The following is a 13,609-nucleotide window of genomic DNA, read 5'->3' as shown; positions in this document are numbered from 1 at the left end:
AGCAAACGGCATCCAAATAACTCTCAAAAACCAAAAAATAAACATCATTAACGTATACCACTGGGCAGAACAAAAAATTCAAGCTGAGGACCTAAACAAATTACTGCAAATAAGCAATAAATCAACTATATTCCTAGGAGACTTTAACGCTCACCACCCCACCTGGAGCATAGATGAAAAAATAGATAATCATGGCAAACTAATCTCTGAATGGATAGAAACAAATAACCTTGTACTCCTAAACAATAACCAACCAACTAGATACGATAAGAAAAACCATAAAATGTCGGCTATCGACCTAACCATATGCACCCCAGATCTGGCCCAAAGTACTCAATGGGAAGTTCACGACGCCCCACTAGGTAGTGACCACTTCCCTATAAACATTACCATAGGCAATACAAACGTTCCTACCCAAACAGAAAACCTAGAACCAAAATTCAACTATAACCAAGCTAACTGGGACAAATTTCAGGATATCTGCAACCAAGCCAACCTAACCAAACTAGAAAATAAGGACCCAGAAATCTACTGCAAAAACCTAACAGACTACACAATTAACGCAGCCAAAGCATCAATACCTTATAAAACAAATAACGTAGGCAAACCCTCGGTACCATGGTGGAACGAGGAAATAGAACAAACTAGACGCAAACGTAAAACAGCCTTCAATAGAGCCAAACGCGACCATAACCATATAACGGTAGCTCACGAACTAAACCACAAGGTCCAAAAACTAGTCAAAATAGCTAAAACCAAAGATTGGAAATTATTTTGTGAAGGAGTAAATAATCGCACAGATGCCAGAACAGTCTGGCGAAAAATCCACGCCATTAGAGGCTTAAAACGTCACAAAAAAACACCCAACATAAACAATTCAACCAACCCTACCGAAAAGGCAAATAACCTAGCAAACCACTTCTCGGCCATAAGCAGCAACAATAACTTCAGCGAAAAATTCCAACAAAAACTTAAAGCAGAAGCCAAACCTACTAAAGAACCAAATAATGATAACCTCGAAATAAACCAACCTTACTCAATGGAAGAACTCCAGTACGTACTCCAAAATAGGAAAAAGGGAACTGCCCCAGGACTAGACCTAACATCCTACCAAATAATCAAAAAACTCCCCCCCAACCTACTCCAGGCACTACTTAAGCTATATAACCTAATCTATCAAAACGGACAGGTACCAACTCCCTGGAAACAGGCACTAGTCATCCCTATCCCTAAACCCGATAAACCAACTAACCAGGCAAATTCTTATAGACCAATATCCCTAACCTCAAACCTATGTAAAGTAATGGAATCTATGGCCAAAAATAGACTACAACACTACTTTACTCAAAATAACATCATAAACACAGATCAAAGCGGTTTCACTCCTGGCCGCTCAACCTTAGATAATCTCGCCCGACTAGAACAGGACATAAAGACAGGACAACTCAACAAACAATACACAACAGGCATCTTTCTGGATTTCTCCAAAGCATTCGACATGGTTTGGCACAACGGGCTAATACAAAAACTTTAAAAAATAGGACTAAAAGGACAAATAATAAACTACATTCAGGACTTTCTAAACGAACGTAAAATAACAGTGGGGATAGACCATACTCTATCGGACCAGTGTCCCCTAGAAAATGGCACTCCCCAGGGCAGTATCCTCAGCCCCACACTCTTTAATATAATGATAAACGATCTCTTCGAGGGCCTATCCCCTAAAGTAAACACATCCAAATTCGCGGATGATGGAGCCCTCTGGATCCGCACAGCTAAGCTTAAATTTCTGGGCCGCATCCCAATCAAACCCTCTGATCCAAAACCTAATAAACCAGAATATCAGCCCCAAAAACCAAGCTCTAGCTCGTAAACACCCCTTACTTACCCCAATATCCCAAAGAATAACAAACTACCTAAATGAACACCAAATTAAAAATCTTAAACAAAACTGCAAACAATCAAATATCTTCACCCCTAAACTTAAAATACCCAAAATAGACACAACACTAGCTAGCCAAATAAATAAACAAACCGACCCAAACATAGCTAAAACCACCACACTAGCATACATACACGAAAATTGGCCAAATTGGTGTCACATTTACACGGACGGATCTTCAGATCCGACCTCCAAACACACAGGTTTCGGAGTCCATACCACACAACCAACTAAAACTACACAATCCTTCCGACTCCCAAACAACCAATCAATATTCACGGCAGAACTAATGGGCATGGCCTCAGCCCTCCATAGTCAAAAATCCAAAAACCACAATAAAATCCTAATACTTACCGACTCCCTAAGTGGACTGCAAGCCCTCCAAAACAAAAATACCAAAAACCGACCTAAATTAATAAATCTAATACTTAAAAGCTCCAACGACCTAACTAACGCAGGCAAACAAATAACTTTCTTGTGGATACCCGCCCACGTAGGAATATACGGTAATGAAAACGCCGATAAGGCAGCTAAACTATCCCTCAAAATCCCAGAAATAAGCTTAAACTTACCCATCTCAAAATCAGAAATTAAAAGTGTAAATAAGCAAAAAATCACCAAAAAATGGCATAACCTATATCTAAACTCAAATAGCCAAATCAAAAAAGTACTCAGCAAACCACTAACCAAACCAAAAATTCACCATCCATCAAAAAAAATCGACAGAGTAATCACTAAACTCCAAACAGGACACACCAACCTAAATAACCACCTAAAAAAAATTAAAAAAACATACTACAGGTAACTGCCCACACTGCAAACAACTAGAAACCCCAGAACACGCACTCATCTACTGCACACACTACCTAACACATCGAACCGCTTTACAAACCACCCTCAATCTAAACCAGGCTCTCACTCTAGAAGCAATACTAAACCCACAAAATAAACTAGAAAACTTCAAGGCCTTAGGCGTATTCTTAATCAAAACGGAACTAATAAAACGCATCTAAAAACACTATAATCCACCAAATCAAAATTACATAAACACACAAAAATCCACCATACCCAGCTCCCTTAGTTCTCCTCCCCTACCCCATCGGCATCTATTCCAAAACTAAAAATTCCCAAATTCTATATAAGCAACCCCTAAAGCCCCCTCTTGGGTTGCACACACCACTTCCGCCCCTTTCGGAAACACATTAAATGGCCTGGCCGGGCCCGTGTGCGAAATACGCATCAGTCGGAAAGCGCACGTTAAATCTCCAAAGTAAGTAAGTAAGTAAGTCTACCACAAGACCACGGAGGCGGTCGTACCCGTTGTATACAATGCAAAGTGATATTGCTTCATTTAGTTTTAATATACTATTTAGTATGATATAGTTGTTTGTGGATATTTTTTCTATGGTTTTCACATCTCTATATAATGAGGAATACGGGTGGTCAAGATGTACAAGGCGGCGTAATTCGCTTTGCAGAGTTGCGTCCCTTGGCCATGCCAGGATACGCTGACCATGAGTTCGAATCTCACATACGCCCAGACTATGATACTTGATTTTCAGGACCAAACCACACTGGTAAACATTAAGCGCTGTATCCCGTGGCAACCCGTGAATCAACTGAAATAATGTCCAAAGCGTCAATTAATTCTTTCATCCTTTTTTTTATCGCATCCGTGATCTAGTGTAAAGAGCGTCTACCCAAGGGTATTCTTGTTTACCTGCAGCATTGTATCTCAGTGGCAATAGCACTATTACACCGGCGTTAGTCCGGACTAGTACATAAAGCCACACACTTATACACGTGTATGCACGTCGTTATATAAGTGGATAACCTTAAACCCGACGTTAAACCCCATTTCACCTCATCCTTTTTAAATGTTGTAATCACATAATATTAAAACGCTTACTTTATTTCTGTAAGAATAATATTTTATTTTTTTAAAAACGTGTACCCCGTTGGTCTAACCATATACGATTATCGTGATATTCCCATACAAATACATGTCCAGTATAAGAAATATTTATGTTTGTTTTGAAATATTCTTTTGAGTATTTTATTTAACTAAACTCCGTTATGTGCAATAAACCAGAAGTTGGCATCCATAAAGTTGTACGTTTTCCTATTTAATCACCCTTTATCGCAGGATGATCAACACACGTGTATCATTCTTGCTGTAATAACTATTACCTTTTAAATGTCACGATGTGGCAAAACAACATGACATGTACCCCGTTGGTCGAACCATATACGATTGTCGTGATATTTCCATACAAATACATGTCCAATATAAAAAGTTTTTATGACTGTTTTGAAATATTCTTTTGAGTATTGTTTTAAGTAAAATTGATGCCAAACAACGCTCGTCTTGCCAAATTAAGACACGTGATCAATCTATATAAAATTTATCTCTATTCAAGACATTATTTACATGGCATAAACAGTTATTTTTATTCCGTCTTGAAAGCTACAAAATTATGTTTGACAATCGAAATATTTCATACAATGAACAGTGCGGGGATCCCAAGACTGGTTTAGTCTAAGATAGGGCTATCTATTTCTATTTATTTTTTATGTAGTATGATGTCACCCTATCTGTGTATTGGTTGGCATGATACCAACATGTCTACGGTTTCCGTATTTATATTTGTGCTGGAACAGTTTGGTTACTCGTGAACACAACGACACGAAAAGATGTTTTGTATAGCAAATTCTCACACGTACAACAGAGTTGCAGTGACCTCGATTGAGTACAGTGGAGTTATTCCCTTTTCTTTGCTCATATGTAGACCTCTGTCGTCTTTGACGTCGTTGTGACAACTCGATATCCGTCCCTTATAATAAGTTAGTTTTCGTATCGAATATGTAACGTTAACCACAAGCTAAAAACATTTGATAGATCATTATGTCGTTCAGATATTAGGCACTATTGTGTTCGCTATACATGTACATATACATACAGTAAATATTTATCTACAATACCTAAAGATATATATTTAACAAACGATTTAATCATCTACATAGCGACATTCTTATATTTTAATATTTTAAAACATTTTCATTATGAAAACAACACGAAGGTTTAAGATATAGTGAATCACTCTGACCCAAGACTGGCAGCACGTTTCAAGGGGAAGATACAGTAAAATACTGCCAATGATCTGTCCTAGATTGGCCCTTGGATGTAAACTTTGCAAATGGTTTCAGGACGAAATATATAAATGACACTGATTGCTTAAAAAGTTGAAGATTTGGGTCAGATCATAACATAGACCAAAGAGTGAGTGAGTGAGTGAGTCGGATTTTAACGCTGCTTTTAACATTATTCCAGTTATATCGCGGCGTGTCAGCTTAATGTGGGAGGAAAGCTCGAAATGATGCAAGTCTCAGATGTCTACCACTTCGGTGAAACCCACGAGCCCGGGTATGGTGCTGACAAACCTAGAAACATAATCGGGGTGAACCGGGATTGGAACCCACAATCATAGGTTTCTGGCTTGCCCAAGGGACGCAACTCTGCACAGCGAATCGCGGCGTCTTACACGACTGGGCCACCCGTGTCCCCAGACAAAAATGGATCCACCCTGGAACTGAAAGTTAGCCCAGGTACTTTTTCACAAGTTTTGTTTGTTTGTTTGTTTGTTTGTTGTTTAATGCCGCACTCAGGAATACTCCAGCTCGATCAGACAATCAAGTGTTTGACATCATGAACATCGATCCATGCAGTTGGGATACAATGACACGCATCAACCAAGTCAGCCAGCCTAACCACCCGATCCCGTTGGCAGCCTCTAACCCGGATCTTCACGGGTGAATTCTAACCCATAATTTAGCATAGGTTTCTGGCCTGCCAAAGGGAGGCAACTCTGAACAGCGAATTGCGGCACTGAAGACGACTTGGCCGCCCGTGCCGCCCGACAAAGCATATGAATTCTACAAGGAATTATCCATTTTTAAATAATGTTCTTTGTCCAGAGTAAACAAACTGTTTACAGCGGTTAAAGTAAGACTTTGTCCCAATTAACCATGATGTTTTAAATAGCAGTAAACACTCACCGAATAAACATCTAATAAAAATATAACTAGACAATGCCCCAAGTATTTCAGTGTCCACATCTGTACATGTGTATGAGCGTTAGGCTAGTGGTAAAAGCGTTCGCTCATCACGCCGAAGGCCCATGTTTGATTCCCCACGATTTGTGAAACCCATTTCTGATGTGAGTACGTGAGTGAGTGAATATTGGTTTTCGCGTCAGTCAGCAATAACCCAGCTATATGAGGCTGTTCGAATGACGCCATGACGTCACGAGTACATTGTGGACACGGGCATCCAGGCCTCATTAGTCGGCTCTTATTACAGCCCCTCACGAGAGCTTTCTTGTTCTGCTTGATATCATGTCACAGATTTAGTAACCCGACATCCCTCTTCAAGAAGCATGTGTCCAATAACGGTTTTAATGAGATAGCTACATGTACGTGTATGCAACGTCTGAATCAATAGACATAAATATTCTCCGACCTTACAACGGACGCTAATCAATTCTTCTCCCGTGCTTTTAGGTCGTAATCGAAAACCCGAACGGAGACCATTTGTACAAAAATAGAAAGGCAAACTAGGAGATCGGGTATAATCAAGAGCAATATTTCGTACAATAGCAAAAATATTGTATTGATTTGTTTCAGTCGTGAGATACGGACATATGCACTTGGCTAAATAGAGGAGGAAACGTGTGCGACCTTCACACCAGGAGCATCCATAACGCCTACAATAAACGGCCCATCTATCCCTGAGGATGTGTGCTTTAGGCGGAGACTTTGGATAGAGGCCCCATAGCCACCCGAATAGAACACACGACCTCTGATGCCGCATCTGCAAGGTTTTGTACTCTTATCTTCATGAATGTTTTTTGGTGTTAAGCTCTTTTTCTGCAAGTACTTGATCACTCCATGTTCCTCAAAAGTGACAATTTTTTTGCTGATTTCACCGACTCGTCACACCAAATTATTTTGATCAACTGACTGAAGTTGTTATGGATATACCTCTATGGCGCTAGGGGCGGTCGGGTAGCCTAGTGGTTAAAACGTTCGCTCGTCACGCCGAAGACCGGGGTTCGATTCCCGACATGGGTACAATGTGTGAAGCCCATTTCTGGTGTCCCCCGCCGTGATATTGCTGGAATATTGCTAAAAGCGGCGTAAAACCATACTCACTCACTCACTCTATGGCGCTATGTAATGTCCACAAGAAAATATTTCAATTTTACGCAATTCATTCTATGTGAGGCTCAGAATTTACAATAAACCCCTGTAAATTCCTATCTCAGGCAAACAAGTGGCAAGCAACACGTGAATGCACGCTAGAAACCTTGGGGGACTTACGACTGTTGTTTTGTATGTATATAGCTTTATTGAATGACCTCCAATCACTGTTGTGCCATTCACAAAGCGTTTATAATATGTCTGTAAGATGGAGGGGTATACACAAAGAGAATCTCACCCGAGTGTCTTTTGTTATCAAATATATCAACAAGTGTTAATAGATATTATATAAAAAGACACGAGGGTGAGATTTTATTTATCATCCAACATCATTCTTCCAACTTTTTCAGTTTGTAGACAGAAATAAGCAGTGTCTTAAGTGTAACAAGCGTATAGTCGATGAAGTCATCTATATCCCCCGCCATTTTAACACGTTGTGGTCCCAAACCAGGTAACTGACCCAACATTTCTCTTAGGCCATGTCAAAATAGCTGCAATGGAAATTCTAAAATAAACATTTATAAAACTCCTTAATATCAAATGGCACCAGTTCAGTATGTGTCTGGTAAACATACAAAGTTTTGTAAGAAATTATTTAACGGTTTTTGAGTTACGCTCCGGAAACGAACAGCACCCCTATAGAACCTAAGTCCAACTTGTTGCCATGGAAACGTAAAAAATAAAAATTTATAAAACTCCTAAATAGCAAAAGGCACCAGTTCAGTATGTGTCTGGTAAACATGCAAAGTTTCGTAGAGAAATATTTAACGGTTTCTGAGTTATGCTCCGGAAACGATTTCGGGACGCACACACACACACACGCACACACGGACGGAACCCATTTCTATATCCCCCGCCAACTTCGTTGGGGCGGGGGATAAAATGTACTGCTGACAGCTTCAGTAGCAGAGCCATAAGTGATGTCATTTGTTTGTGACGTCATGGTAACAATGATGTCACAATGGTCTGCAAAGCATTCCGATGCATTTTCATTGCAGAGATATCTACAATGTAGATGTCGCTTGATCTCACCCAAGCGATATCTCCCGTGGGAGCCAGTTATGGATGGTAAATTACGATTTATTTACCTGTCCCTCTCAGACTGGCTTAATAATGCAGTTTATTAAGATGTACCACAGCGGAAATAGTTCTTTACAAACATTGTCTCTTCACCCCACTACCGCATTATTTTACGCTATTGATTCTCAGCTGACCGATTCGGCCATCAAGGTATTACGCATAAAAAGAAAATGTTTCAAAGGTATGCTTTGAAACATTAGAAATTACTATTTGGATGATATGATATAACATGTTTGTTTTTCGTGCTTGTAAATGAATCCTAAACTGAAATGTGCAATCAGAATGATTTAATAACAAATACTACTTGTCTTTTACTATATATTTTTTTAATATTAGCCAAAAGACACATTTACGTAACAAATACCAAAGGAAAAAAAACATGTTTTTAATTACATAGAAATACACTGAAAGACATTATAATGTCGCGTTTTGTCTTGCAAGAAGAAACAGTCTGGTTGATTTAAGGTTATCGTACAATTATTGCAACGTACACAGAGGTCATCACGCGAATGTGTTTGGGGGGTAAAAGGAATTAGGAATACACATTCAATTTGTATTTAGCGAGCATGTGTGGTTTAACGCTGTTTCAGTGCTTCAGTTACGCGTGAGCCTCGTTTCGATTTGTTTAGCGGGTCGCGTTAGAGTGAGTGAGTTGGGTTTAACGCCGATTTTAACAGTATTCCAGTTATATCACGGCGTGTCAGCTTAATGTGGGAGGAAAGCCCGAAGTGATGCAGGTCTTAGACGTTTACAACTTCGGTGAAACCCACGAGCACGGGTATGGTGCTGACAAACCTAGAAACATAATCGGGGCGAACCGGGATTCGAACCCACAATCATAGGTTTCTGGCGTGCCCGAGGGACGCAACTCTGCACAGCGAATCGCGGCGCCTTACACGACTGGGCCACCCATGCCCCCGGGTCGCGTTAGAGGCGTATTGGGACCACGCTGGGACACCGTGGGATACGTCCTTTATGCTATAGCAACCTATGCTGGTCGTAAGGGGAGACTCACTGTATCAGGTGGACAGGCTCGGGGACTTGGTTGATGGCGTGATGGCTTACCCCGGTGGTGTGGATCCTTGTTCACAATATCAATCACTGGATTGGCTGTTAAATACTATTTAAGATCATTTACAGACTTTATATAGCTGGAACATTTCTATTTTCGGTGTCAATAAAAAAAAAACATATGAGAAATGTGAAATAACGTGGCTCTTGGACTTCTGTCTTTAAAGGGAAACCCACGATAATAAACGTAATCTCATATTCGAACTCGATCAGCGTATCCTGGCACACCCAAGGGACATAATTCTGTGGAGCTAATGACTGCGGCCTACCCATCCCACCCTCCCCATTGCTATGATATAATGACACGCGACAGTCAGTGTTACCCCGAAACAAATATTATACATCACTTCGTTTCCAGGGTCAATATATCCTACCTGTTTTGTTGATGATATTTTTCGTGTCCGAGACATCCATGGAAAATCCAAGGTGGTCAGCGAAATTGATGAACTGCGTTGAACTTGTGCCACTGTAGCCGTCATACAACCAGTACGATAGTCCAGTCTGGAACAACCGTACATTTAGCAAGATTATTAATCTTGTTTAAAACACATCTGTGACGTCATTATATTGTTTGAACGCTCCATTATTTTTCAGGAATGGAGAGTTGCTTGTCAACTGTACATTATCTTGAAGCAGCATTTGAATTTTTCAAATATTTTCAACTACTGAATATTTTGTCAAAGTGTAAAAGTAGGGATGAGTTTTAAGTAGGGGAATATCCTCGTAACTCTCCATTCCTTAAAAATAATGGGCCTCGGTCCCTGCGGGGCCTCTGCTCCATTATTTTTAAGGAATGGAGAGTTACTCGGACATCCCCCTCTACAGAACCGCCGTCCACATCACGCTTAATACTTGGAAATATTTTGCTTCCTTATCTAAAAACATCGATTGAAACGCCAGTTCTCACAAAAGATATATCTATACTAGTTCTAGGGCGTGTCCAATCGAACTCGTGACATCAGCCGTGTGCGCTTGAAGTAACTTTTTGCACTCTTGTTCATGAAAATTATCGCACATTGATTAAATTATCACAACATAAACAATAGCTTCTTTCTGGTCTCCGAAATATTTATTTCCGACCCTGAAATATTTTTCCATCTGAATGTCGTGCCAAGAAGGAAACGTAATATTATACATGTTTTCATCAACGGAAGAAGTACAGACGTATAGATACGTAGGCCCTATCGACTCATGTTACCTGAAACCAGACCCGTGAAGATCCGGGGTAGAATAGGTCTTCAGCAATCTATGCTTGTCGTCAAAGACGATTCTGCTTGTCGTAAGAGGCGACTAACGGGATCGGGTGGTCAGGCTCGCTGACGTGGTGGATACAGTCATCGTATCCCGATTGCATGGATCGATGTTCATGGTGTCAATCACTGGATTGTCTGGGCCAGACTCGATTATTTACAGACCGCCGTCATAAAGCTGGTATATTGCTGTGTGCGGCGTTAAACAACAAATAAACAATAAACAAAACGGAAACCAGAAGGTATGTTCCTAGGAAGACCCCAACCTGCTACAATCTCTTATTGACGTTTGTATTATCCATGAAACGTACAGGATACACGCGACAGTGATTCTCGCTAAGGACCCCTCAAACCGTTCACATCACGCTTACCTCGAAGTACCTGTAGAAGTTCTGCATGTTCTGAGATGTGTCGTACAGCTGGGGGTTCGCCATCATGAAGGCCAGCATATTGGTCTCAGAGACGGGCAGACTGCTGTTAAGTGCCTATAATAGAAAACGAAACCGGTAATACTAGTATTGAAACCAAAAATTCATTTCGACGTCGCAACAATCACTACATTTTTGTATATAACTTCAGTTATTTAAAAGGTGATGGTTAAGCATGATAGCATAATTTTGTTTTTTGCATATGACCGTGACTTAAACAGGAGGTGAGGTGAAATTGGGTTTAACGTCGCGTCCAAAATTATTGCACTTGCATATAGCGACGTGCATGCACGTGTGTGTGTGTGTGTGTGTGTGTGTGTGTGTGTGTGTTTGAGTGTGTGTGTGTGCGGCTGCTTGTACTAGTCCGGACTGATGCCGATTTATAGTGCTAGCCCATTGAGATACCATGCCGCAGTTTAATATGAATACTCCACTCAGACACAGTATACTGACTCAGAGCCGACCAGTCCTTGTTTTAGCCCCTTAATGCCCAGCGAAAGACAAGACAAGGTAGCAACATGTACCATCTTTTAACGTCTTTTGGTATGACGCGGCCGGGGATCGAACCCGGGACCTTTCTCACTCCGGGTGGACGCTCTACCACTAGACCACGGAGGCGGTCCTTTAACAGGAAGGTCCCCATGTCATATACAAGATAATTGAATGAGCGGAGAGTGAGTGGATGAATTCTGTTTTATACCAGAAACACTCAGCGACATAACCTCGGCTTACACCTCAGGAACTCGATAATCGCGTGTATAGCATAATATATTCGTATAGAATAACAAAAATAAACCCTCTATACATATAGACTAGGAGTCACACCCGCCATCTTGGTCCCTATTCAAGATTTCGGACTCGGTTCGAACCACAGCTCGATATTGCATACTATAAAGGTGTCAATTATTTCAACCTATTGGTACTTGCTAAACAAACCATAGGCTACACAATCGTGTCCATTTGTGGTCACCTTACCTCGTATTTATTTCAAAACAACCATCAGATCACAACCTTAAGCTTCTCTGCCGAGGTATCTTCCCCAAGGCAAGAGCGTTAAATGACTTTAAAGGTCCAGTTTCACCCTTGCCGAACTTGGTTGGAATTACTGGGCTCGATCGTAGCGCCACCAGTGACTATTTCCAGTTATGTCCCCTCTAAACCTCTCCTATGGACCAATGAGATTCCACCTCTCGTATCACTTGCGTTTGCTTCACACAAAATGGTGGCGCCCAGTCAGGACGATCTGATCGATAATCAAGATCTATATTGTGAGAAAACGGGTCTTACATCGCGAAAAGCATCAAATCACGTGAGCACCTTGATTAAAAACATGAAAAGATTTGGACAATATCAGCTGACAACGAGTTGGCGGTGCACATGCTTTGCAAATCCAGCACTCGACCGAAATCTGCACGACACTTTACGAACCGGATTTCGATTTCGGTGCGCGATTTTGATTGGGCTATGCAAAGGCTCGTTAGTCCAGCCAAAATGTAACTCCATAATACCAGCCTAGTTCGGCAAGGGTGGAAACTGGACCTTTATGGTCAGTTAAGTCTCTTGCTTCGGGAAGATGCTGCCGAGGTAAACAAGAAAAACGTTGCCGAAAATTACGACACTACATGGGCTTGAACTCAGCAAATCGTGGCACCTAATGTGAATTAATTATTATTTTTTAAAAATCATAAAATGAAAATTTAAAAAAAGATGTTGAGAAACGATAGTGAAAGAGACACGATGCTGAAGATGTAATGTCGTACTACTAAATATCAGTAAGAACAGCCGAAGATTGTTACAGATTACAAGTGGTCAACACTGGCATTAGTTCATTGATATGTCGAGTAGGAAGCTAAACAGATACATACAGCCATGTCAGTGTCGAAGTCTGTGATGAAGCAGTCGACGTCGAGGAAGCCGCTGACGCTGTCACGACGTATCAACAATCTTGCACTCTCCGCGTCGCTCATGTTGCGGATCCTGGTGCACAGGTCCTGGGATGCGAAAACACGGCAGGTTATGGAAACAATTTCTTTGGAGGTTTGGATGAGCGTTCTTAAACCTTTTGTTTGTTTGTTTGATGTTTAACACCGCACTCACCAATAAAACAGCTATATGACGGCGGTGTGTAAATAAATTGGACCAGACAATCCGGTGATTGACGTCATGAGCATCGATCCACGTAATTGGGATACGATGACATGCATCAACCGAGTCAGCGAGCCTGACCACCCGATCCCGTTAGTCGCCTCTTACGACAAGTATAGTCGTCTTTTACGGCAAGCATGGTTCGCTGAAGACGTCTTCTACCCCGGACCTTCACAGGTCTAAACTGATACTCACGAAGAGGGCATTCTGTGCTGGTTTAGGGTTGAGATCAAATCCATCATCCCACACTGTCCTCCCAAAGCATTCGTAGTCCGTCTTGTGACACGACGCACGATCCTGCTCCTTCAAACCCCACACCAGGTAGACCTTTATCACTTCGTCCTTGACACTAGGCTTGAACGAGTTGAGATTACGATCAATCGCCTTGCCATAATTGTGTGTATCCTTGTATATCTTGATCTGGTATTGGAGAA

At 41.1% G+C, this 13,609-nt stretch overlaps 1 protein-coding gene across 2 annotated transcripts in view; it reads right to left on the bottom strand.

Moving 5' to 3' along the window:
• LOC124151516 (protein dispatched homolog 3-like) overlaps positions 1 to 13,609 on the bottom strand; it is a 49,858-nt gene that overhangs the window by 9,416 nt on the left and 26,833 nt on the right. For both annotated transcript variants that reach the window (XM_046524030.2, XM_046524031.2), the window contains exons 4-7: positions 13,371 to 13,595; positions 12,896 to 13,021; positions 10,974 to 11,087; positions 9,727 to 9,853 (exon numbers count right to left, since the gene is read on the bottom strand). In XM_046524030.2, coding sequence (XP_046379986.2) covers positions 9,727 to 9,853; positions 10,974 to 11,087; positions 12,896 to 13,021; positions 13,371 to 13,595 — 592 coding nt within the window. The remainder of the gene's footprint in view (positions 1 to 9,726; positions 9,854 to 10,973; positions 11,088 to 12,895; positions 13,022 to 13,370; positions 13,596 to 13,609) is intronic.

This window comes from Haliotis rufescens, unplaced genomic scaffold (assembly GCF_023055435.1).
Source record: "Haliotis rufescens isolate VD_foot unplaced genomic scaffold, xgHalRufe1.0.p SCAF_3, whole genome shotgun sequence".
Lineage (NCBI taxonomy): Eukaryota > Metazoa > Mollusca > Gastropoda > Lepetellida > Haliotidae > Haliotis > Haliotis rufescens.
The sequence above is the reverse complement of the archived record's forward strand: the minus strand, read 5'-3'. Positions and strand labels throughout refer to the sequence as shown.